Here is a 25,780-nt window from a genome sequence, read left to right as displayed (position 1 = left end):
CTGTCATCTCCGAACACTATATTGACAACTGAAATGTTTTTATTGGTGTTTATGCAATAGAACATCACACAATATATACATACATGCCCAGCAGTATATATGTCACAGCATATTTTGTGGAAAGAACCAGAATACCACAGCACAAATCTGAAGAAAACAAAGATTTAGCAGTTCAGGCATTTATATTTATTAATGTTGTCTAGAGAGTTGGTTCTAAACGTTTCCCAATCTGCTCCAAAACTCCTGGAAGATCTGAGCTCTGCCGCTAAGCTCTTCGGCAAGCTTTTCACTTGACACACCATGGCCATTCTACATACCCATCACTGCCCATTCCCAACATTTCCTACCATTTTTAAAAATTCGGGCCCGTTGGTTGTATCCTGTATATAGAAATACGCCTTTCAGCCAAAAGTATAAACATCACTATAAATCTATACCTCAATGTTATTTTTTGGGGCTTTGATGCAGCTCCAAAATAGTGCCGCACTGAGCATTATACCACGTCTCCCACGGTTCTACATATCTTCTCCACTACTGCATCCCAATACTCTGCCACCACCTGACAACTCTAGATAACATATATCAAGTTTTCTCATGCATAACTACACCTGGGCATTTGCTCGGTTTCTGGGGATATACATTATACATAAATTAAATGCATGTAGTACACCCTATGAGGATATTTCCACTGTGCGAGTTAGAATCCCTCGTACATTCCATGGGGTAGGCAAACACTACGACATTCCGTATCAGTTAGGGGGTTCTTTAACTCTTCATCCCATTGATCATGGTGCCCGGTTCCAATTGAAAATGTAACTCTGATATGGCTTTTGGAGATTTTATTTCAAAATTCAGCTTTGTGCTGTGTATGGATAAGCTACCAGCAGACTCAACAGTCTTATGACTAAGGGGCAGATGTATCAAACGTTTTTTTTGTCGCATACACTGCGATTCGACAAAAAATACCAGCGTTTGTGACAAAAAAAATCGGAAAATGCGATGTATCATTGAAATCGCATCACAAACTTAAAGAATCGCAAATTTTGCGATTCCTTAATTTTGCGTCAGCATTTAAGGAATCGCAAATTGCGATTCCTTAAATGCTATGTATGAAGCATTCAGGTTTTGCGAATTTACACTAAGAAATCGCAAATTACCACCAACTTGTAGTTGGTGGTATTTGTGATTTCTTTTACAAATGCACTTTTTGGCATTTGTAAAGGTGCCATGTGGCGCTCATACATGCCCTTAGGGTATGTATGTGTGCCATGTTGGCACACATGTATATTTCAGGGGTGCGGCAGGGTGTCCTTAAGACACCCTTGAAAATATTCTCAATTTGCGATTAGGAAATTGCGAATCGCAAATTGAGAATAACTTCACATTCATTCCTATGGGCATCCTGGCCCAAAGAAATTAATGGGAAATTATTCCTTATTTGAAAATTTGCAATTTGCTATTCGCAAATAAGGAATTTTAGGAAATCGCTAAAAAATTGTGATTTTGTAGATACATACCATTTTGCAATTCTCAAAAAATCGCTATTTGAGAATCGCAAATAGGTATTTTGATACATCTGCCCCTTAGTCACCCTGGCAATGACTACAGGCTGTGAAAAATGGTACACAGTGGTAAAGGCGAGAGAGCGCGATAGATATATATATATATATATATACTTAGATATAAAAAAATGGGTAAGTAATCCTTTCGCGAGTACAGTTCTTTTTTAGCTCACTGTTCTCAATGTCAGATCTGTAGTATGCTGACCTTATTCAAGAGTACTGAATTTAATGTTAAATAAGACATCAAGGGCCTGAGCCCCCATTCAGCAGGCCTAAAACCGCAGCAGAGGTCAAATCGGCAAGTTCAAATAGAAAAACAACTTAGAGAACACCTTTAGAAGATGCTATTTCTTACATTGACCATTATCAGACACAAGGGATTTGAAAGGCAAGCATTTTTTAGATTGGCCTCTTGGATTTAAAAGATTACTTGAGAAACCTGAAGTGATAACCCACTGGTAGAAATCTTGGAGCAGAGCTAGGTTATAACAGCTTTTAACTGTCAAAAGTACAGAGTTCCTCAGTTCTGCTATGAAGAAAAATGCACATTCACACTTAGGAGGGGACATAATCGCAAATTATGAAATACTTCAAGGTGCCATTGGAGTGGACAGCTCCATATGTAATCCCCAAAAAAATTAACTGGACACATTTGATAGGTGGCTTGTGGACTGTGGCCAATGATGGAACCGTGTTGGATCACATTTACTCATGTGAGTAGGTTGACTTTAGCATTCTACATGTGTTGCTGCATTATCAAGAGGGCCTAAGGATTTCTTAAGTAAAATCTAGTGAAATAGTCCTAAAAAGTAGAGGTAGCAGATCTACAGATAATCCTCCACAGAATAAGATAAATGTTGGCTTTGAACAGTAATATACTTGGGTATGGCTGCAGTGAAAATCTTACCTTACAATAGGCAATTTAGTAAATGGAACAGGAGGTAAAGTTAATCCATCAGGAAGCGTGATAACCTCCATGGTACCAGGACATTTTGACGTATAACTTTCCAAACTTTGAGTCACATCTTTCTTTTCTAAAGCAAAATGGAAATAAAGAAAAAATTAACAAGGAGCACAATTCTGTGAGCTGTACAAAAATAGGGTGACTGACTTGAAATCAATATGTTACATACAGAAGCAAAAAGTAACTTTTTAATTTTGTATTTGAACTCCATCTCAACAAGCACATGCACTTTCCATTAAAGGGCTCAACCAATAACTAAACAACAGATGAGACCACCATGATAATCCCCCCCCCAAAAAAAACCTCCAATACTTGCCTCATTTTTTTTTTTTTAAGACCAATGGTCCCAAACTTTATTTAAATTCACAGATAAGTCAATAAGTGTACATACAGTGTCAGAACAACGGATTAATGCCACAAACAGTTCCCAGCAGATTGTACACGTCAACACAGCAGTTATACATGAGTGAAAGTAAACAGGTGCTGGTAGAAATGCATTTGTACATAATTGACTGTGCCAGGGAGTGACTCACGGTGCAGTGCCCGCAGTTCGCAGCACTGCACAAAGGGCCTAGCGCGTTCAAAAAAGGAAAGTCCACAGTTAGCGCATGAAATTGAGTTCCCTGTACAATGCAGCAGAGAATAGAGGCAACAGTGGTGATGTGTACTGGCATGATTAGGGGTACAGTATAATCGGCCTCTGTGTCAACCAAAAAGTGAACTGGGAAGTCTAATACTGGGAGGAGGGAAAAACATTCCAAAAAACTGTTGGACTAGCATTCGTGTGTGTGGTAGTGTACCCAGGATCCTAACTGTGTGTGGTGCATCCGGTAGGGGCCATGCAGGGGTGGGGGCAAGTGAGGAGGCGGTGTTGGGGCAAAAAAAAAAAAAGGGGGGGGGGGCACAGGCGGCAGGAGGGCAAATGCGGCAGGGGATGTTTCCGCCACACACGGTCTCGGTCACCGGGGGGGGGTGGGAGGGGGTGTGCGGAGTGGGGGGAAAGACCGGGGGGGGGGGGGAGGGGGGGGGAAAGGGGGGGAGGGGGAGAAGGAAAGGGGCGGCGGAGCCTGTGTTAGGTGCGGACAGCAGCCGAGGGAACCCCCCCTATGTCGCAGCGGGACGGCACTCTATTTGCGGCTTGTGTGCATGCGTTGTGATACGCAATCAGGGCAACGTCCCAGTCCTGGGCGATCGGGTATTTCCGGAGGCCAGCGGTTTCCTCCCTATGAAGGGACACACTCTCCGCACAGGCCCAGTTAGCAAAAGAGCGGCGCCAGTCCGCAGGGCGCGGTGGGTCAGCACTTTTCCAGCGTCGTGTGATAAGACGCTTGGCCGTGATAAGGCCTAAATCCCAAAAGCGCGCCCGCATCTTGGTCTGTTTGGTCCTCTTGTAGAGTCCCAAGAGGCACACCTCCCAAGTCTTGGGAAGAGGTTCGCCCGTGGCCGCCGTCAGCATGTCCGCGACCGCAGACCAGTACGAGGTAAGATGAGCGCAGCTCCAGAGTGCATGCAGGAGGTCCGAGTCTTGGAGGCCGCATCTAGGACACGCCGAGGAAGTGAGCCCGAAGTAACGATTCAGTTTGTCTGGAGATAGATATGCCCGGTGGATGATGTAATACTGTATAATCTTGAATCGTGCATTGCGGGGGACGACCCTGGCGCCCGCCAGAATAGCATTCCACTGGATGTCTGTCCAGTCCGTGCCACGGTCGGCCATCCACTTGTCCCTCAATCTCCGAGAGGAAAATTGCGTGTGGTTGTGTAAGGCTTGCGCAAGCCAGTGTACAAGGTGTGAACCATCTCCCATCACGTGCAGGTATTGGATGAGTAGGTGTGTGGACGGCTCGTGACTAAGGTCACCCCACGCCTCTGCCAACACACGTAGGAGTCTGGCATGTGTCAGAAATTGACCCATCGGCAGCTCTGTGTCCGCGGCCAAGGTCTCGAAGGGCAACAGCTCCCCGTCGCTATACAGGCCGCCCAGGTCGTCCAAGTCCACCGCAGTCCAGCTGCGTAGTTCGGCCGAGGAGAGCGTGCCTGCACCCAGGGGCGTCCCTAGTAGTGGCAGGTTCGGGGCATAGGGCACTATATGTTTGGTGAGCCGGAGGCTCCGCACGAGGCACCGCTTCGCCACTGCTACCAGGATCTGCGCGGGGGGGCGGCCCCGCGCCAGCGGGTGGAAGAGGGCGAGCGCTTGTACGGGAGACAGGATGGTATCAGCCGTAGCTGTGTCCACCAAGTTCTTACCGCTCAGCCAGTAGGCAACCCACTGCAGCTGTGCCGCCAAGTAATAGAGTTCCTGATTGGGAACCGCTAGGCCTCCAGCGTCCACGGGTGCAAACAGAGTCTTCAGTGCTACCCGGGCCTCCCCTTATTCCAGATGAGGCGTCGAGTGAGGGAGTCCAGTTCTCTAAAGATGCGCGCCGGCACATACACTGGCAGATTGGTATAGTAATAGAGAAGCCGGGGAAGCATTACCATCTTGGTCAGCGCCACCCTGGCGGGCACATTGAGCGGGAGGGAATTCCAGAATGCGACCTGGGCCGTAAGCGAGGAAATGGCTCTTATTAGATTCCCCTCCAGGAGGTCTACGGGGTCTCGATATATGAATATCCCCAGGTACCGAAATACCGTCGGGTGCCATCGGAGCGTCTCCCCCATCATGCGTACATCACACTGTGGCATCTCGCTATCGAACGCATAAGTCCCAGATTTGGCCCAGTTGACACGGAGCCCCGACATGTCGCCAAATATCTGAAACATGTCCGTGAGCGCCGCTGGTATTTGCGTGAGATCTCTGACATATAGCAACAGATCGTCGGCATATAGAGACACCGAGTGTGTGCCATCCGCCAGCTGTATGCCCCAGGCGTCTCCGGAGCTGCGGAGCATCTCGGCCAGTGGCTCCATCGCTAAGGCGAATAATATGGGGGAGAGGGGGCAGCCCTGCCTGGTGCCCCTCCCGATGTGGATCCTGTCCGAGAACAACCGTCCAGTCCGGACCCGGACCTCTGGGGCCTGGTAGAGGAGTCCCACCATCTGTACGTAAGCGTCCCCCAGTACGGAGGAGATATGGCCACTCCACCGAGTCGAACGCCTTTTCCAAATCAAGGACGATGCATCCCGAGCGTGGCCAGGCTGGGGTCGCATAGCGTTGGATTCTAAAAAAACGGCGTAGATTGTAGGACGTGCTCCGTGTGGGTACGAAGCCATTCTGATCAGAGTGTACCAGAGTGGGGACCAGTGGCGCTAGTCTCCGGGCTAGGGCCGCTGCAAGAATTTTATAATCGGTATTGAGGAGCGCTAGCGGCCTATAGGAGCCGAGGTCGCTCGCTTCTCTACCCGGCTTCAGCAGGGAGACCACATTAGCCTCGTTCAGGGACGCCGGGAGTTCAGCGTCTTCCAGTGCTGCCCCATACATTTTCAGCAGTTCCGGTATTAAGACCAGGGAGTAGGCCTTGTAAAACTCCGCCGGGAGCCCGTCAGGGCCCGGCGCTTTGCAATTGGAGAGGGAGAAAATCACCTCACGCAACTCCTCACCAGTAAGCGCGGCTCCTAGTTCGGCCTGTTGGGCAGCGGTAGCCGTCGGGAGCTGTAAAGACGTCAGATAGTCCATGATCTCCACCACCGTGGCCCGCAGCCGCGAGTTGTACAGGGATTTGTAGTGCGACGTGAACGCATCATGGATCTGTTGCTGGGTATAGACCTCAACGCCCTGGGGTGTACGGATAGATAGGATCGATGCAGAGTGCGTGTCTTGTCGTATCAACCATGACAGGAGTCTGCCAGGTTTGTCGCCTGCATTGTGGGTGCGCGCGGAATGTGCTGCGAAGTTGATGTTCTTTAGGCGTTCCAGCAGAGCCGCGTGGTCCGCTCTGGCTGAGATGAGTTGGGCATCATCTCCCCTCTCTGCTTCCCGTTCATTGTCCAACAGAGCCTCCTCCGCCTGCAGCAGATCTCTCTCCACTTGCCTACGCAAGCTTGCTTGGACACCGAGGCAGCCACCCCGGATCACCGCTTTAAAGGCGTCCCACTCGATTCTCGGGGAGGAGGACGAGTCCATATTGTCCTCGAAGTACCGTAAGATCCTCCCGGAGATTTCCTCTCGGAACGGGGTGTCAAGTAGGAGATCCGGTTGCAGGCGCCACGTTGGTACGGGCGGGCGTGGGCGCTTCCATCCATATACCAGCGTGTGCGGGTTATGGTCCGAATGCGTCCGGCCAAGGTAGTCAGTGTCAGACACAGAGGGGAGCAGGTCACGGGACAGCATGAATCTGTCTAACCTGACATGTAGAGAATGGGCTCCCGAGTAGTAGGAGTATACCCGGGCGGTGGGGTTCCTGACGCGCCATGCGTCCTGTAAGTTCCATTGCGCCGCCCAGTCAAGGAGGGCCCTGGATGTCGCCTGTACCGGGGCGAGCGCTACCGGAAGGGACGAACGATCAAGGGAAGCGTCTAACACGCAGTTGTAATCCCCGCCCATCATCAAGGGTACGCCCGGCCATGACGCCATCGTTGCCGACAGCCGTGTGAAAAATTTCCCCTGTTCCACATTAGGAGCGTAGAGTGAGGCTATGACTACCTGCTGCCCGTCAAGTCTGCCCTGTATGAAGACGTAGCGTCCCTCAGTGTCAATACTGCTGTGTGTGAGTGCAAATGGAACCCCGGGTCGGACCCAGATCAAGGTCCCTCTCGCAAACGCCGAGAAGGTTGTGGCAAATATCTGACCCCTCCATTTGCGGCGAAGTGTGGCTACCTCAGTGGCAACTAGGTGTGTCTCCTGGAGCAATGCAATCTGAATCTGATGTCGTTTAAGGTAGGAATATACCTGGTATCTGCGTGAAGGTGTGTGCATGCCCCGGACATTCCAGGTACAAAATTTAAACGTAGCCATCACAACGCTGATCATGGTCAAGCACCCATCCCTCCCCCTCCCAGGCCCCCACCCGCCCCACCCGTCCCCGCGCAGCAGCTGCAAACAATGAGCAGTATCACCCCACAGCCCCGCCCCGGAACCCAAGGATGCACGCAATAGCAGGATAGTACCAGCACTAGTCTCAGAAGGCATAACATGAACATAAACATAATACCAAAAGGGCAACAACAAAAACAAGTCGCCGCCCAAACGCTCTATCGAGCTCAATCAAACCGTAAGGTCAATGGGGGGATGACTAAGTACAGCACTTGAGTGAAACAAGGTAGTTCGTTACGTCCGAAGAGCCGCAGCGGCTCCCTTGCCACAGGCAGAGGGCCAAAAGGACGCCAGGAATCAGTGATAGTGTCCGTGGCCAGGACCGATTCCCAGTGTCTCTTAACCCGGACATTCGATCCCAAAGCAGGAGCGCACCTGTCGTCTCCCAGGGGGGGAGGGGCACTCACCTCTAGGGGTCCGTCCACCCCCTTAAAGTCATGGTCCCGGTGGGACTCTGGCAGGGTAACCCCGGCTCCCCTCCCGGCGTCACGGCAGCTCCGCGGCAGTCCGGTGAGTGGGGGGGGTGAGGGGGTGGTGTTTGGCAGCAAAGTGTAGGCCCCACAGAAGACGGTGACCATGGTTGCCAGGGCCCCCAAGATTGTCAATGTGGGCCCTTGATCGAGCCATCTCTGAGGGCGTGTTGACTGGTCCAATACGAAAGACACGTCGGTCCAGCCAGGGCTGGGTGGAGGAGGATTGTTCATGATATCAGGTCCGATGTTTGGGGCGTGACATCAGGTAGGCCCTCCGGATTAGAGCCATCTGGTAGACCGAACAAGTAGTCGTCGTCTTCGCTCCCGCGTGAGTGGGGGCTAGCGTTGGAAAGCAGGATAGGCGATTGTGACCCGCTAATCTCAGCAGTTATGCGGACGGCTTCCTGTTGTTCAATTTGGATTTGTCCCGGGGTCGGACCGATCTCCGCTGCCCTGGTCGGTGACTCGGCCCTCGAGGTGTGTCGTTGTCTCCGCCTGCGTGTGCCTCGATTCCGGCGTTGTTCCCGCGGCGCAGGCCCAGGGTTCGTGTCAACCCCCGAATCCAGCCACGCCATGGCCGCCTCTGGGGTGTCAAAAAAGTGGGTCCTGTCCTGCGCCACCACTCTGAGGCGCGCTGGAAACAACAGTGAGTATTTGAGAGTCAATCGTCTAAGCCGTTGCTTCACCACGTGGAAGGATTGGCGTCGTCTCTGAACCTGGATGGTGTAATCGGGGAAAAACATCACCTTGGCATTGTCCACTTGAATATCCGACAGTTTCCGCGTTTCGCGGAGGATGGCATCCCGGTCGCGGTAGTTCAGCACTCGCATGAGCATCGGCCTCGGGTTGGAGCCCTCCGGGGGAGGGCGAGAAGGAACTCTGTGCGCCCGTTCTACCACAAAGTGCGGCGACAGCGTGCCGTCTGGTAGAAGTTCCCTGAGCCAGGCCTCCATATGCTCCGCCGTCTCTCTCCGTTCCCATCGTTCCGGCAGGCCCACTATGCGCACGTTGTTCCTTCTGGCCCGTCCTTCCGCGTCCTCTGCTCTATCCTCAAGGAACTCCACCCGGTTGAGCAGGTCCTGGACGTGTTTGTCCGTCTGCACCAGTTTAGGTGTGGCCTCCGCCATCGAGTGCTCCAGGGTCGCGGTGCGGTCGGCCAGTTTCTTGTGGTCGGTACGGAGAAGTGTCAGGTCTACGGCCACTCTGTCGATTCTGTTCTCCAGCGACGTGCGGGTCAGCTGCATGGATTCCTCCAGGCGTTCCATGGCCGCCAGCATAGTGTCCAGTTTGGATGTAGTCTGGTCCGTTTCCATAGGTTTCACCATTTTCCCCTTGTTTGATGACCCTCCTGTGCCAGTCTTTGCCCTGGTCCCCCCGGACATGTGGGAAGCCTTTGCGGTCTGTCAAGCGGGTGGGTACGTCCTCGTAACGCGTGGTGGAGGGACCGGTGTGCGTTCGTCCCCCGGTCAGGGCCCACTTTGCATCCGTGGCGAATGGCGTGTGGCTGCAGATGGGAGGAGGAGGTCCGCCTCACCGCAGGGTCCCAGGATTCCGTGTTACACAGCCGACTGAGGAGGATGAACTGACCGTGTGGCTACCGTTAGAAGAACTCTCAGGCGTGGCGGTCAGTGCCGCGCCGAACCAGTCTGTTGGTGGCCTCTTGTCTGCGCCTCGTGGCAGCTCGACGGGTCGGAACGACAGGCCTCTCTCAGCGAGCCTGTCCACTGGGCCCGGGAAGATGCACTTCGTCGGTCGGTGCCAGGCGCTACCTAGTGCCACATGGGGATCCACGGTGTCTGGCCCACACTCGGCAGAGGTGAGGGGGGTGCGAGCCGGAGAATCTGTGCTCCTGCACCTGGCCGGGAGATTCTCTCAGTGTCGGGTCGACTGCCTGCGAGGGCCGACGCGTCGCGGCCTCAGCGCGCACGTGGCGCAGTCCTGGTTCCTCTGTGCTAGATGGGTCCGGTGGTGCTCCGCGACCCCTTCCGTGCGGCGGGCATGTGCGAGAGAAGGCCGTGGTATCACCGGCGGCAGTCTGCCCTGGCCTGGGGTGGCAGTGTCTATGCGGGCCTCGTGGCGGCCCAGCTCGGTGTCCCACCGGTGTCCGTCCAGCCGGGGTGCGAGGTTCAGCGCCGGCGGGGCAATGATTCAGTCCGCCATGGGTCGCCGCGTTGTAGGGGTACGTAGCGCCTGGGGTTCTCGTGTGGGCAGGGCGCCGAAGGTGCACCGCAGCGCGTCGCAGGTCCGTTTCCTGGGCCGGGCCTGTGGTTGGGCGTCAGGTAGGCCAGGGGGCGTCCAGGGGGTTGTGCCGGGTAGCATAGGCCCTGGGCTGGAGGGGCCTTGGGTCGTCGTCGCCAATGCGGACCTCTGGGTAGGATCATGCACTCACCCCTTAGCAATCATGGAGCCCGGCAGGGTGGTCCCAGCAGCTGGAGGCAAGTCGGGTCGATCTCGCAGCCCTTGTGAGCCCAGGTCGTGGACCTCCCACCTGTGTCCGGGGTCCCCGCAGTGGATCACTGTTGTAGAGGATCCGAGGTATGGGACGCAGTCCCGACTCAGCGCCGGACCGCGCGCTGTAGGTCACTCGTTCCGCGGCCTAGTCCGTAAGGTCGGATCCCCGGCCTCAATTAGTCTGGGCTGCCGGCCGGAAGTGCGCACTGGGCGGCTAGTTGTGAGGGTCGCTGCCGGCCGGAGGGTCAGGTGGTCCGATCCGCCTGGAAAGCGCTCCGGAGGTGGGTCTGGTATCCGGGCACACTCGGTCTGAGTTTGGGCCCGGTGCTGGCAGAAAATACCGGATAATTGGCCCGTGTTTTGGGAGCCTCACACGGAGCTCAGACGAGGCACGTCCGTTCACATCGCGTGCTTGGCCACGCCCCCCTCCAATACTTGCCTCATGATCGTCAATCAGCCTGTGCTGGGTGTGTTTGGGAGAGGGAGTAATCTTTTCTACTCCACCCTACCACTCGGTAAAATCCTGATTCCGAACGCAATAAAATACCTGCCTCTCAGCATTTTTGGGAATCCCCAAAGATCCCAATGAGCAGGCCCAGAAATCTACACGTCATAGTTTTCCAGGCATTTTTTTAATGTGCGGCTACATATTTAATTTTCTTCAGCTTTTTCCTATCAACCCCAAAAAGAGGCCAATAAACGAGCCTATCCTCCCATCTTCATTCTCTCCCATTGTTTCCATTCCACCCTCAGGCTCTTTCACTTTCCACGTACCAAGGATCTTAGTATCATTTTCCGGTCTAGGATGTGACAGGAGTCGTCCATCTTCACCACCAACACATAAGCCAACAGAAGGATTCAGTTACTCAACATCAGAAAAATCAGATTTCAAATCTCCTTTCAGATGCCAAATCCTTTAACAAACAGGTAGTGAATAAAGTACACAAACTTTGTAGTTTGCTAGTCGTCTCCGACAGTACCCCTCTTTACGCCCTTCATAATATAATTAATTTCATAACACAAATTGTATTCAATTGCCCAAGACACATAATGACCTTTGCCTACTAGCACCACGTCAACTGTCTAGCTACACTTTTTTCTACTGATCTTCAAGGCAGTCAATGCTACTTTGCTTTTAAGTCTCTACATAACTCTTTCCTGATACATACCCTCATGCAATAGTCAGCAAACTGGTCCGAAAACGCCGTTAGTGGAAGGAAGCTGTATCAGCATGAGGTATTGACTCACTTTTGGAAAAGTTAAAACTTGTGAAATATATATATTAAAAGAAAAACCTTACTGACTCCTAGCAAGAGGATCTTCTACCTCGAGCAACAGTTTAAAGCCATAAGAACTTCCTTAATTATTTATACAGAAGAAGAAAATAGATGTGCCTGTAATTCTGAAGATACAGGCACTGGCTACACGGAATCAAATACTGCAATTTTGAGTACAGCAGTTAAAAATATGTATCTAGCTTGGACACCTAAATATTGACAGGTGACATAAACTTTTACGAACTTTTATTGTAACCTGTAACATTATAGTTACTTAGGGACAAATAGACTGAAGATACCCTTACCTCCAAGAACAATGTATATTCATTGGCCCTGATGAAGGTGGCATATATGTTTATGTCTACACCGAAACGTACGTTGGCCACTTACAGACAACGGAAAATTTAATTGAGAAGGACCCCAAAAAAGAAGGATAACAAATGTCTAACATTTGTGTATAACATCCTAATAATATCCACTGTTTGGGGGCTCTTGGAAATTCAGTTGATTGTTTGATAAATTTTTCTAATGATATTTTGTCTACTGTATGCAAGAAACAGCATGTATGAAGAGTATGATTGGTGAGATTGATTTGGATGAATGAATATAGCAGGTCTTTTTTAGCTTTACTTTTTGTATATTAGAATGTTTAGGTGGGGGTACTAATTGGAATTTTGTATTGTGTTTTAACTGTAAAATCACTCCTTTTTCTAAAAATATTAAATGATCATATGTATGTATTTTTACTTGTGTTACAAAAAATCCTTTAGAAAAATACTGCCAAAAAATTGGCTTTTTTAAATGAAATATAAACTAAAAGAAATAAATGATAAACAAAGCCTATATATTGTCTGTCGCATATACTGATATAGTTTTGCTGTGTCCTTGTAAGAAAATGTTTTGAGTTATACCAACTTGTTGAAATTAGATAGGTCAGTGCAGAGGTTTCTATTTGACGTATTTTCCAGGTTTCTCCCCCTCCTCTAGACCTAAAAGAAATTCATATTGGGGGCACCCTTAGCTACTATGACATACCCTCATGCAAGCCTCAAAGAGCATTCATACCAATTCAGTTCTATTAACTTACTTGGATCTCTCTTCTGGAACGTACGTCTAGCAAAACGAGTCAACCCCCTTCACCGCATCTATGATAGCAATCAAAGTTGACTTCCTCCAATAGGAGGAAATGCACAGCAGACAGTCCACTCTTTCAAGCCTCTCCCATGCCTGTCTAACCGGATACCTGACCCACCCAGGAAACATGAATATGTAATGTAGAATCATTTTCTGTTTGTTATATCTGTGTTACCATATCGCTAGTCAGCAGCACGCATCATCATAACTCTATCCACATGGCTTAAATATTCATGTGCCACAGCCCTTGATCTATACATCTGAAATTCTCTTTTTCAACAATAAATGCAAATACAAACTGAGACAGCAGAAGCCCAGTTTGCTTTCAAATCAGAATGCCTGACATACTGGGGTTCACGACCAGGATCCATGAAATACTAGGGAACTCTCCAATACTGGATGTCTCTGGGCACTATTAACCAAGATTCAGCTAGATATGGAAAACTCTATCCCCAAAAAGAAACAAATCCTTTTCATGCTGCACTCTGGAATCTCGAACATATTTACCATTTTCCTGGAATGTCCCACATATCGCAATCTGGAGGCTGCACTACTGTCAAATAAAGCCCTGCTCAAGGATTGTCGTTGGCACACCCATGTTCAGCCGCCCTCCCTTCCAATGCGCAATGAAGGGCCAAGCTCTTCAACCAAAATCTCAGATCGTTGATGTCTTTGAATCTGAAAACTATTCCTTAGCTACCTCTACCTCTATAAGAAAAAAAACTACCACTCAGATAAGATGCCATTAGTGAAGGCTTAATGCTGTACTTTATTAGAAAATAAAAGTATGTCACCCTCGATTGAAGACGAGTGTCTAGAGAAATTATTTGCTTCACGCAAGGGTCTTAAAATTCTTCCCCAAGAGTTGTTAGTTTGTTTAAGGATAATCAAATCATTGGTTTCTTGTTTCAAAATTCCAAGACTACAGCTCATTCCACCATTTTCTCAGCCAATTTTTGTCTCTAAGAAGCATTTTCAGGCTAACTGTTGCTACTCAATAACGTAGATGCAACTTTGTAACAAGCATGCTATGTTTGTTGATTAGTTTCTTTTTCAACCTTTCTTTAATGTTTCTGGTTATTTTCCTGTCAAAACAGTATTCTTAGTAATTAATAAGGTGTGACCTAAACACTACCTTGACCTCTTACCTTCCTATCTCCCCACTGTATGCTGCAAGATTTTAATAATTTGGTTTTCCTGGATTCCTAACAAAACATTAAGATTTACAATTTTGAGCTGAGCTATCTTTAAAAGTTTCTAATGTTGCTGTCTACTTGCATTAGGCAGCGTATGCAGCACAAATACTCTTGGAATACGGGACTTCCTGGAATAAGTGCAGGCATTCATATGGTCCTAGACGTCTCCATTGAAGATGCCTCTAGGAACTTGTTTGAAATCAAGGAGGCTCGGCGAAAGAAGAGAGGGACAATTTTCTTCCAAATTAAGAACTGCTGATAGCGCAACTAGAACAGACTCTGAAGGTGATCCATGAATGTAATTTTCTTGGATCCTTTCTTCTTTTTTGAGGGGCTGGGTCAGTTTTAGGTCCCATTAATTTCACGCAGCAAAGGGCTGAGCTATCAGGCCCACAGAGGTCAGCTCCAGCGGGATCTGCTGAGTTTCCTTATGAGCGTGTACACCGGTCCAGTGAGCATTTGGCAACAGGTCTTTTCCATCAACTGAAGCACTTGTCTTTGCAAATTCACAAATGAACTGACAAGCATGTCAATCAAATATTTGTAGCAAATCCTCTAATTCTGACAATGCTTAAACTTGTGAGACAGTAATGGTAGAAGATGTTTCTTATACCTCTTCCCTTCCCTAAGACTGAGTGATTTTATCCAATTAGGAATAAAGATTTGGATGGAATCACCACTTCAGTATCCTTCACTGTGAAGAAAACCTTTCTTGCTATTACCACTGCACATTTTTAGGATGTACGGATAACCTTAGTCTCCTGTCCCTTCTTTGAATTCGCTTATTACTGCAGCAGCTCGGCTATCCGGCCAGCTTTCTCAAATTCCCACTCACCTCTTTAAGGGCTTGCACACAAGGTTGTGTCTTCCTTTGACTGCTCTTTAAACCCACCAGCCTGGATGGCCCAGGGTTTTATCTGGATACAGCATTCCCAAAATTCAAAGCATCTTACCTAGCATAGATGGCATCTGAAGTAAGGAGATCTAGAAACCTGCTCTCAAACCACTCTGCCTTGGTACCTCTTTCTGGTGTTTAATGGAGCCCCTAAACATCCTTTTTTCTCTTTATGCCACCGCTTTTGTTTCCACAGATAAGCCACTACACATCAATGCTCCTCTCTACATAGTTGCTCAAGCCATCAAATGTAGATTTGCAACCGTCTAATATACACAGCTTCAGGTTGTTGATCTCTGCACCAACATTATTGTAAACTCCCCAGATTACCAGATGGAAGCACGTTTTAGAGAAATATCCCATATACTTGTTATAACAATTTGGAAGAACCACAAGGAGCCTGCAACAAGCTCCCTTAAGCAATCACAAGCGTCCCAAACCTGTATTCTGTTTTCCATGCATTAATTTATTACATAATAGTTGCATTAGATCTTTCTGGCATCAAGTAAACATGTTATTTATATAGTACAAAAACATTTGTCTATTCCCCTCACTGTCCAACCCCACACACGCAGGTTAGCACCAGCCCTTTATCCTTAAGAGCAGCCGTCTAGGGGAAAGAAAATGCTTGCTCAAAATTTAGATCCCAATTTTTTCCCCTCCCACAGGCTTACAGTCATACCATTACTTTCTATCTATTAAACTTATTAAGCACTCATGTCTAAGACATTCTTCATTGGAACATTTAACCAAACAATGATCAGTGTGATGAAAAAGAAAAGAGTATTTATTTTTAGTTTTACATATTGCAAATCAGTCCCAGATGGGAAGCAGAGCCGGCGAATACCTCCAACGCAAAGTTCCAACAACCATCTGCGACGTCCGACAAGATCTTCGCGCTACAGCAATGACCGTACGGGACGCAGGGCCTGCTCCTTGTGCTAAATCATCAGCTATTTACGATGCTCTTCCTGCTCCTTACGTGGCTTTACACCGTGATTGGAACTCTTTACAGTTGGACTTATGAAGGGAACTCATTCAGTTGGACTAACCTAGTCCTTGTATCCGGCCCGTGCTCCATCGCAGTTGACCTGAACTGGTGTCTGCCACCCGGTCTTGCACGACAAGATAGCTTCCTGAGGAGCTTTGTGCTCTTAAAAGCTTTATTTACTGAAATCTTTAAAATTGCATATCTCCGGTCCTACAGATTGGATTTTTTTCCAGAGGGTTCAGCACAAGTTAATTTGGGGTTTGGCTTTTTTTTCACTCTGACAGAGCTTGTGGTTGCAGCTTGAGTAAGTATCATCCGCCTCAACTGGTAACCCACTCTCCAACACACTGTCCCTGGTAACTGATGACAGACTCCACGCTGGAAAGCTGTATTTCCTACCTTGCTGCGGCCGAAGTGAAGGAGATGCGGGCTCTACCCCTCCAGTGGCAGGTGTGCAGCATGCCAGCTCCGTGCACAGACGCTGAGCAGGTTTGCTTGTTACAGCTCTGATTTCACGAGGGGTACTTCCTATCACTTTTTTCAAGCCAAACAGTGAAAATAGTGCATACTGGGGCCATGAGCGCAACTACTTCAGCTCAACTAATGGCACCTGCTTCACTTGCTGTCCTAGTGCCCAGAATGGACAGCATGCCTCACACTATGGCTACCTTTCTGGAGGACTGCTCCAATGAGTGAGAGGAAGTGGCTCTAGTACGCGCCATCATGGAAAAAGTGGATCCATCTGCGGCGGAAGTTTCATGCAAAGCAATCAGCTGGGAAATATTGTTTCCAGTTAATTGCTTGGAGTGATTGGAACTACAAAAAGTTTGAAAATAAAATATAGCAAATGTAACTTCAAAGATCCTTTCAGAAGGCAGCCTTGTGTAGACAGGTAAGGGGAGAGAGGGAAGGAGTTGTTTGGCACAACCAATAATGCCCGATTAAAAATAAAGTTCTCTCTTTGAGAACTGGTTTGTAGGGGAATTTATAAAACAAAAAGTAGATTTTTATATAAAAGTACAGGAAGGGGCCTCTGTCAGAAACAGGACTTGTTAAAGACTAAAGAGCTTTGCGGACTCAAGTTGAGGTCAGTGATGAGATGTATCCATTACTTACTACCCGGAGCGTAAAAAAGTCTTAATTCTTAACCCAATCAAGTCCGATCCAATTGAAATTAATAGAGAGGAACAACTTTCTGAGTTAATTCAAAAATACGAGTCTCAGAGCATTTGCAAGATAAATCGTGATTCAATTGCTCACCGGCATGACTCTCCCTTACCTAGCTGCAAACCTGCACCTCGCTAACCTGATGCTCGGCCCAGCCAATAGGGGGACCGTGGTAACACTGATGAGAACAGTTCATCACATAGCCTTGAACCTGTTCAATTTGTGGGCTTGAACACATCAAGGACTACTCAAGCTATACCTTTAAACTCTATACCAAAGAAGACTAACTCTGCAAAGTACAAACTGAAAAGGGAAAAATTTAAACAGTAAATCTCTTTGCAACTTGACAAGTCAAGAGTATTAACTCATAAGCAGAAAAGTAGTGCCTCATAAAATTCACTAGCTATCAAACAGCTATCAAATCCTAGAAGAGCAAGCATCAAATAGGTATTCGAATGGAGAATATGCTCAGCCTCATCAAAGGCCGGTCCAAAAAAAATCAGATTCAATAAGATCTGCGGAGTTATCCTCGGACAGTGTAGTCTTGAAGTTCGGATTTGGTGAGGAAACAGGATCAGCTACCCCTATAGCCTTGTCTAAACGGATTTGTGAAATAAGAAATCAGGATGAGGTAGAAAAAAAAAAAAGTGCAATGCTGCGCAACCGGCTGACACCGAAAGTAAATTATCTAGGTTCTTGAATAAACTTGAACACATTTTTCACAGTGTACAAAAATATAGAGCGAAGTTCAAATTGGAAATAATGAAGAGGTCCACAGCATAAAAGATCATCTAAACACATCTAAAACAATTAAGTCCGCGACTGGAATATTTAGCACTTTGGATTCGATATACAGGGGATAAATTACACATGGTCTAACTGAGCAATCTGGAATGATAATTTGTAAATTAATAGGAAATAAAATAAATAAATTAAAAAAAATAGAACTTGGAAACCAGAGGCAGGAGACTAAATGTACGATTTGTTGGCACACCCAAAGTTGTAGAGGGCAAGATTCCTATGCAGCACTATCTAACGAAATTCATCAAAGATAACATCTTCAAATCAGTTGAAGTAGCAGATATGGATCTCACTATCTCTTGAGCTTCCCGAGTTCCTCTTTACAATCCAAAAGTTGGATCTCCATCATATGCAGTTTTGGCTATTGGCCTTTAGAATTAAGGAACATGTTTTCCAAAGAATGAACTGCTAAATGTTTCAGATCCACTGAAAGCAATGTGGTCTGGGTTTTCCTGGATATGTCCTATGAGACCGCTCAACCAAGCAAGGATATGCAAGCCACTATTCAAGATTTTAAGACTATAAAGTTTCCAGATGAAGTTGCTCATCAGCCCAAAATCTGTGTGCTGTGGCATGGTATGTCATCATTCTTGATGAAATCTAAGAGGCTGAGAGGTTGTTAAGGAACATCAAAGAACATACTGAACGAGTCAGCAAAATAAAATAAAAAAGTCTACTTGTTCCCCCTGGGGCAATGCAAAATATATATTTTCTTCCACGGAATGCCTCCTACTCACTGGCTATCTGAATGCCAGCCAACATATTAAGCAATGTTTTTTATTGGGGGTGGGGGGGAGTGAAGCCTCCTCTACTCCTGACTCAGTGAGCTCAGGTATGGGCTAAGAGAGACAGCATATGTGGGGTAGGTGGTGTAATACCCACTACAGAGAAGTGTTGGAGGAGGGGAGGGGTTGGTAGGGAGCACTAAGGATAAGCAAGGGAACTGGTTGCCTGGTTTTCAATATATCATTAGAGCTTAATAGTAAGATCACATTATCAAGACTCTTCACTTCTCTATCTCAACAATTAAAATGATTTCATACAATGCTCACATGTAAAATAATCGGTTTAAGTTTACAGCAATTATGTTATGTGGATTTGTATAGGGCACAACTCCCCTGGGAGGGTATCCTGCCGCTAAAACAGTAGATGCATAGGCCCAGCCAGAGTCAGGGCCAGCTGAAGAGCCAGGTCTTCAGTAATGTGTTTGTTAGAGGCGTTCAATCCTGATGTTACCTTTGTTCAGGAAACTAATTTCTAAAATAGCCTGGATAGAGAATGGCTTCCGGATTGGATACCACACACATTTTTGTCATCCACTTATGCAGCTCACAGAGAGGAGGCTAGTTTCTTTCAGCTGAAGTTTTCCTGTGAAAGGTTACAATCTACTGATCATGGAGGATTCAGTTACTCAACATCAGAAAAATCTGATTGCAAATCTCCTTTCAGATGTCAAATCCTTTAACAAACCAGTAGTGAATAAAGTACACAAACTTTGTAGTTTGCTAGTCGTCTCCTACAGTACCCCCTCTTTACGCCCATCATATTATAATTAATTAACCACGTCAACTGTCTAGCTACACTTTTTTCTACTGATCTTCAAGGCAGTCAATGCTACTTTGCTTTTAAGTCTCTACAAAACTCTTTCCTGATACATACCCTCATGCAAGCCTCAAAGAGCATTCATACCAATTCAGTTCTATTAACTTACTCGGATCTCTCTTCTGGAACGTACATCTAGCATAACGAGTCAACCCCCTTCACCACATCTATGAGAGCAATCAAAGTTGGCTTCCTCCAATAGGAGAATCTGTTCAGCAGACAGTCCACTCTTTCATGCCTCTCCCATGGCTGTCTAACCAGATACCTGACCCACCCGGGAAACATGAATATGTAATGTAGAATCACTTTCTGTTTGTCATGTCTGTGTTACCATATAGCTAGTCAGCAGCATGCATCATCAAAACTCTAGCCACATGGCTTATATATTCATGTGTCACAGCCCCTGATCTATGCATCTGAAATGCTCTTGTTCAACAATACATGCAAATACATACTGAGCCAGCAGAAGATAAGTGTGTTTTGAAGTCAGAATGTCTGACATACTTGGGTTCACGACCAGGATCCATGAAATACCAGGGAACTCTCCATTACTGGATGTCTCTGGGCACTATTGATCAAGATTTAGCTATATATGGTCAACTCTATCCCCAAAAAGAAACAAATCCTTTTCATGCTGCACTCTGGAATCTCGAACATATTTACCCCAAGCCCCCGAACTGCCCCATTTTCCTGGAATGTCCCACATATTGCAATCTGGAGGCTGCGCTACTGTCAAATAAAGCCCTGCTCAAGGATTGTCGTTGGCACACCCATGTTCAGCCGCCCTCCCTTCCAATGCGCAATGAAGGGCCAAGCTCTTCAACCAAAATCTCAGATCATTGATGTCTTTGAATCTTGAAAACTATTCCTTAGCTACCTCTACAAGAAAAAAAACTACCACTCAGGTAAGATGCAATTAGTGAAGACTTATGCTGTACTTTAATAGAAAATAAAAGTATGTCACCCTCGATTGAAGACGAGTGTCTAGAGAAATAATTTGCTTCACGCAAGGGTCTTAAAATTCTTCCCCGAGAGATGTTAGATTGTTTAAGTATAATCAAATCATTAGTTTTTTGTTTCAAAATTCCAAAACTACAGCTCCTTCCACCATTTTCTCAGCCAATTTTTGTCTCTAAGAAGCATTTTTTGACTAACTGTTGCTACTCAATAACGTAGATGCAACTTTGTAACAAGCATGCTAAGTTTGTTGATTACTTCCTCTTTTTCAACCTTTCTTTAATGATTCTGGTTATTTTCCTGTCAAAACAGTATTCTTAGTAATTAATAAGGTGTGACTTAAACACTACCTTGGCCTTTTACCTTCCTATGGTGGAACCTCTCCCAACTGTATGCTGCAAGATTTTAATAATTTGGTTTTCCTGGATTCCTAACAAAACATTACGATTTATAATTTTGAGCTATCTTTAAAAGTTTCTAATGTTGATGTCTACTTGCATTAGGCACCGTATGTGGCACCTGTACTCTTGGAATAAGGGACTTCCTGGAATAAGTGCAGGAATTCATGTGGTCCTTGACATCACCATCGAAGATGCCTCTAGGAACTTGTTTGAAATCAAGGAGGCTCATGGAAAGTAGAGAGGGACAATTTTCTTCCAAATTAAGAGCTGCTGATAGCGCAACTAGATCAGACTCTGAAGTTGATCCATGAATGTGATTTTCTTGGATCCTTTCTTCCTTTTTGAGTGGCCGGGACAGTTTCAGGTCCCATTAATTTCACCCAGCAAAGGGCTGAGCTATAAGACCCACAGAGGTCAGCTCCAGCGGGATCTGCTGAGTTTCCCTATGAGCTTGTACACCGGTCCAGTGAGCATTTGGCAACAGGTCTTTTCAATCAACTGAAGCACTTGTCTTTGCAAATTCACAAATGAACTGACAAGCATCTCAATCAAATAATTGTAGCAAAGCCTCTAATTCTGACAATGCTTAAACTTGTGAGACAGTAATGGTAGAAGATGTTTCTTATACCTCTTCCCTTCCCTAGGACTGGGTGATTTTATCCAATTAGGAATAAAGATTTGGATGGAACCACCACTTCTGTATCCTTCGCTGTGAAGAAAACCTTTTTTGCTATTACCACTGCACATTTTTAGGATGTACAGATAACCTCAGTCTTCTGTCCCTTCTTTGAATTCGCTTATTACTGCAGCAGCTCGGGCCATCCGGCCAGCTTTCTCAAATTCCCACTCACCTCTTTAAGGGCTTGCACACAAGGTTGTGTCTTCCTTTGACTGCTCTTTAAACCCACCAGCCAGGATGGCCCAGGATTTTATCTGGATACAGCATTCACAAAATTCAAAGAATCTTGCCTAGCAGAGATGGCATCGGAAGAAAGGAGATCTAGAAACCTGCTCTCAAATCACTCTGCCTTGGTATCTCTGTTCTTCAAAGTCTGGTGTTTAATGGAGCACCTAAACATCCTTTCACTCTATGCCACTGCTTTTGTTTCCACAGAGAAGCCACTACACATCAACGCTCCTCTCCACATAGTTGCTCAAGCCATCAAATGTAGATTTACAATTGTCTAAGATACACAGCTTCAGATTGCTGATCTCTGCACCAACATTATTGTAAATTCCCCAGATGACCAGATGGAAGCAAAGTTTAGAGAAATAGCCCATATACTTGTTATAACAATTTCTGAAAAATAATCGAAATTCACTTGTTAACAATCAAAATGGAAGAACCACAAGGAGCCTGCAACAAGCTCCCTTAAGCGATCACAAGCGTCCCAAACCTGTATTCTCTTTTCCATGCATTAATGTATTACATAATAGTTGCATTAGATCTTCCTGGTATCAAGTAAGCATGTTATTTATATAGTACAAAAAACATTTGTCTATTCCCCTCACTGTCCAACCCCACGTACGCAGGTTAGCACCAGCCCTTTATACTTAACAGCAGCAGTCTAGGGGAAAGAAAATGCTTGCTCAAAATTTAGACCCCAATTTTTTACCCTCCCACAGGCTTACAGTCATACCATTACTTCCTATTTATTACACTTATAAAGCACTCATGTCCAAGTCATCTTCATTGGAACATTTAATCAAACAATGATCAGTGTGATAAAAAAAGAAAAGCATATTTATTTTTAGTTTTACATAGTGCAGATCAGTCCCAGATGAGAAGCAGAATCGGCGAATACCTCCAACGCAAAGTTCCAACAACAACCATCTGCGACGTCCGACAAGATCTTCGTGCTACAGCAATGACCGTACGGGATGCAGGGCCTGCTCCTTGTGCTACATCGTCAGCTATTTACGATGCTCTTCCTGCTCCTTGCGTGGTTTTACACCGTGATTGGAACTCTTTACAGTTGGACTTATGAAGGGAACTCATTCAGTTGGACTAACCTAGTCCTTGTATCCGGCCCGTGCTCCATCGCAGTTGACCTGAACTTGTGTCTGCCACCCGGTCTTGCACGACATGTTAGCTTCCTGTGGAGCTTTGTGCTTTTAGAAGCTTTATTTACTGAAATCTTTAAAATTGCATATCTCCGGTCCTACAGATTGGATTTTTTTCCAAAGGGTTCAGCACAAGTTAATTTGGGGTTTGGCTTTTTGTTTCACCCTGACAGAGCTTGTGGTTGCAGCTTGAGTAAGTATCATCCGCCTCAACTGGTAACCCACTCTCCAACACACTGTCCCTGGTAACTGATGACAGACTCCACGCTGGAAAGCTGTATTTCCTACCTTGCTGCGGCCGAGGTCAAGGAGATGCTGGCTCTACCCCTCCAGTGGCAGGTGTGCAGCATGCCAGCTCCGTGCACAGACGCTGAGCAGGTTTGCTTGTTACAGCTCTGATTTCACGAGGGGTGAAAATAGTGCATACTGGGGCCATGAGCGCAACTACTTCAGCTCAACTAATGGCACCTGCTTCACTTGCTGTCCTAGTGCCCAGAATGGACAGCATGCCTCACACTATGGCTACCTTTCTGGAGGACTGCTCCAATGAGGGAGAGGAAGTGGCTCTGGTATGTGCCATCATGGAAAAAGTGGATCCATCTGCGGCGGAAGTTTCATGCAAAGCAATCAGCTGGGAAATATTGTTTCCAGTTAAACGCTTGGAGTGATTGGAACTACAAAAAGTTTGAAAATAAAATATAGCAAATGTAACTTCAACGATCCTTTCAGAAGGCAGCCTTGTGTAGACAGGTAAGGGGAGAGAGGGAAGGAGTTGTTTGTCACAACCGATAATGCCAGATTAACAATAAAGTTCTCTCTTTGAGAACTGGTTTGTAGGGGAATTAATAAAACAAAAAGTAGATTTTTATGTAAAAGTACAGGAAGGGGCCTCTGTCAGAAACAGGACTTGTTAAAGACTAAAGAGCTTTGCGGACTCAAGTTGAGGTCAGTGATGAGATGTATCCATTATTTACTGCCCGGAGCTTAAAAAAAGACAAGTGATCCAAGTAACAGCCGATTCAATAAAAAATCAAACAAGTCTTAATTCTTAACCCAATCAAGTCCGATCCGATTGAAATGAATAGAGAGGAACAACTTTCTGAGTTAATTCAAGAATACGAGTCTCAGAGCATTGGGAAGATAAATCGTGATTCAATTGCTCATCGGCAGGACTCCCCCTTACCGAGCTGCAAACCTGCAACCTCGCTAACCTGATGCTCGGCCCAGCCAATAGGGGGACCGTGGTGACACTGATGAGAACAGTTCATCACATAGCCTTGAACCTGTTCAATTTGTGGGCTTGAACACATCAAGGACTACTCAAGCTAGACCTTTAAACTCTATACCAAAGAAGACTAACTCTGCAAAGTACAAACTGAAAAGGGAAAAATGTAAACAGTAAATCTCTTTGCAACTTGACAAGTCAATAGTATTAACTCATAAGCAGAAAAGTAGTGCCTCATAAAATTCACTAGCTATCAAACAGCTATCAAATCCTAGAAGAGCAAGCATCAAATATGTATTCGAATGCAGAATATGCTCCGCCTCATCAAAGGCCGGTCCAAAAAAATCAGATTCAATAAGATCTATGGAGTTATCCTCAGACAGTGTAGTCTTGAAGTTCGGATTTGGTGAGGATACAGGATCAGCTTCCCCTATAGCCTTGTCTAAACGGATTTGTGAAATGAGAAATCAGGCTAAGGTAGAAAAAAAACAAAGGAAAGTGCAATGCTGTGCAACCGGCTGACACCGAAAGTAAATTATCCAGGTTCTTGAATAAACTTGAACACATTTTTCACAGTGACCAAAAATATAGAGAAGTTCAAATTGGAAATAATGAAGAGGTCCACAGCATAAAAGATCATCTAAAACAATTAAATCAGCGACTGGAATATTTAGCACTTTGGATTCGATATACAGGAGATAAATTACACATGGTCCAATTGAGCAATCTGGAATGATAATTTGTAAATTAATAGGAAATAAAATAAATAAAAACATTAAAAAAATAGGACTTGGAAATCAGAGGCAGGAGACTAAATCTACGAAATTCATCAAAGATAACATCTTCAAATCAGTTGAAGTAGCAGATATGGATCTCACTATCTCTTGAGCTTCCCGAGTTTCTCTTTACAATCCAAAAGTTGGATCTCCATCATGTGCAGTTTTGGCTATTGGTCTATAGAATTAAGGAACATGTTTTCCGAGGAATAAACTGCTAAATGTTTCAGATCCACTGAAGGCAATGTGGTCTGGCTTTTCCTGGATATGTCATATGAGACCGCTCAACCAAGCAAGGATATGCAAGCCACTATTCAAGATTTTAAGACTATAAAGTTTCCAGATGAAGTTGCTCATCAGCCCAAAAGCCGTGTGCTGTGGCATGGTCAAGTCTTCATTCTTGATGAAATCTAAGAGGCTGAGAGATTGTTAAGGAACATCAAAGAACATACTGAAAGAGTCTGCACAAATAAAAAAAAGTCTACTTGTTCCCCCTGGGGCAATGCAAAATATATATTTTCTTCCACGGAATGGCTCCTACTCACTGGCTGAATGCCAGCCAACATATTAAGCAATGTTTTTTATTGGGGGGGGGGGGGGGGGAGTAAGGGGAGTGAAGCTTGCTCCACGCCTCACTGGGTGAGCTCAGGTATGGGCTAAGATAGACAGCATAGGTGGGGTAGGTGGTGTAATGCCCTCTACAGAGAAGTGTTGGAGGAAGGGAGGGGTTGGTAGGGAGCACTAAGGATAAGCAAGGGAACTGGTTGCCTGGTTTTCAATATATGATTAAAGCTTAATAGTAAGATCACATTATCAAGTCTCTTCACTTCTCTATCGCAACAATTAAAATAATTTCATGCAATGCTCATATG

At 46.1% G+C, this 25,780-nt stretch overlaps 1 protein-coding gene across 1 annotated transcript in view; it reads right to left on the bottom strand.

The window, feature by feature from the left end:
• Positions 1–25,780, bottom strand: part of TRAPPC9 (trafficking protein particle complex subunit 9) — a 2,424,721-nt gene that overhangs the window by 1,926,240 nt on the left and 472,701 nt on the right. The window contains exon 10 of the mRNA XM_078686702.1: positions 2,470–2,596. Within this exon, the coding sequence (XP_078542828.1) occupies positions 2,470–2,596 (127 nt within the window). The remainder of the gene's footprint in view (positions 1–2,469; positions 2,597–25,780) is intronic.

The sequence above is a fragment of the Lissotriton helveticus genome, chromosome 4_1 (assembly GCF_964261635.1).
Source record: "Lissotriton helveticus chromosome 4_1, aLisHel1.1, whole genome shotgun sequence".
NCBI lineage: Eukaryota > Metazoa > Chordata > Amphibia > Caudata > Salamandridae > Lissotriton > Lissotriton helveticus.
This window is presented reverse-complemented; position numbering and strand designations above follow the sequence as displayed.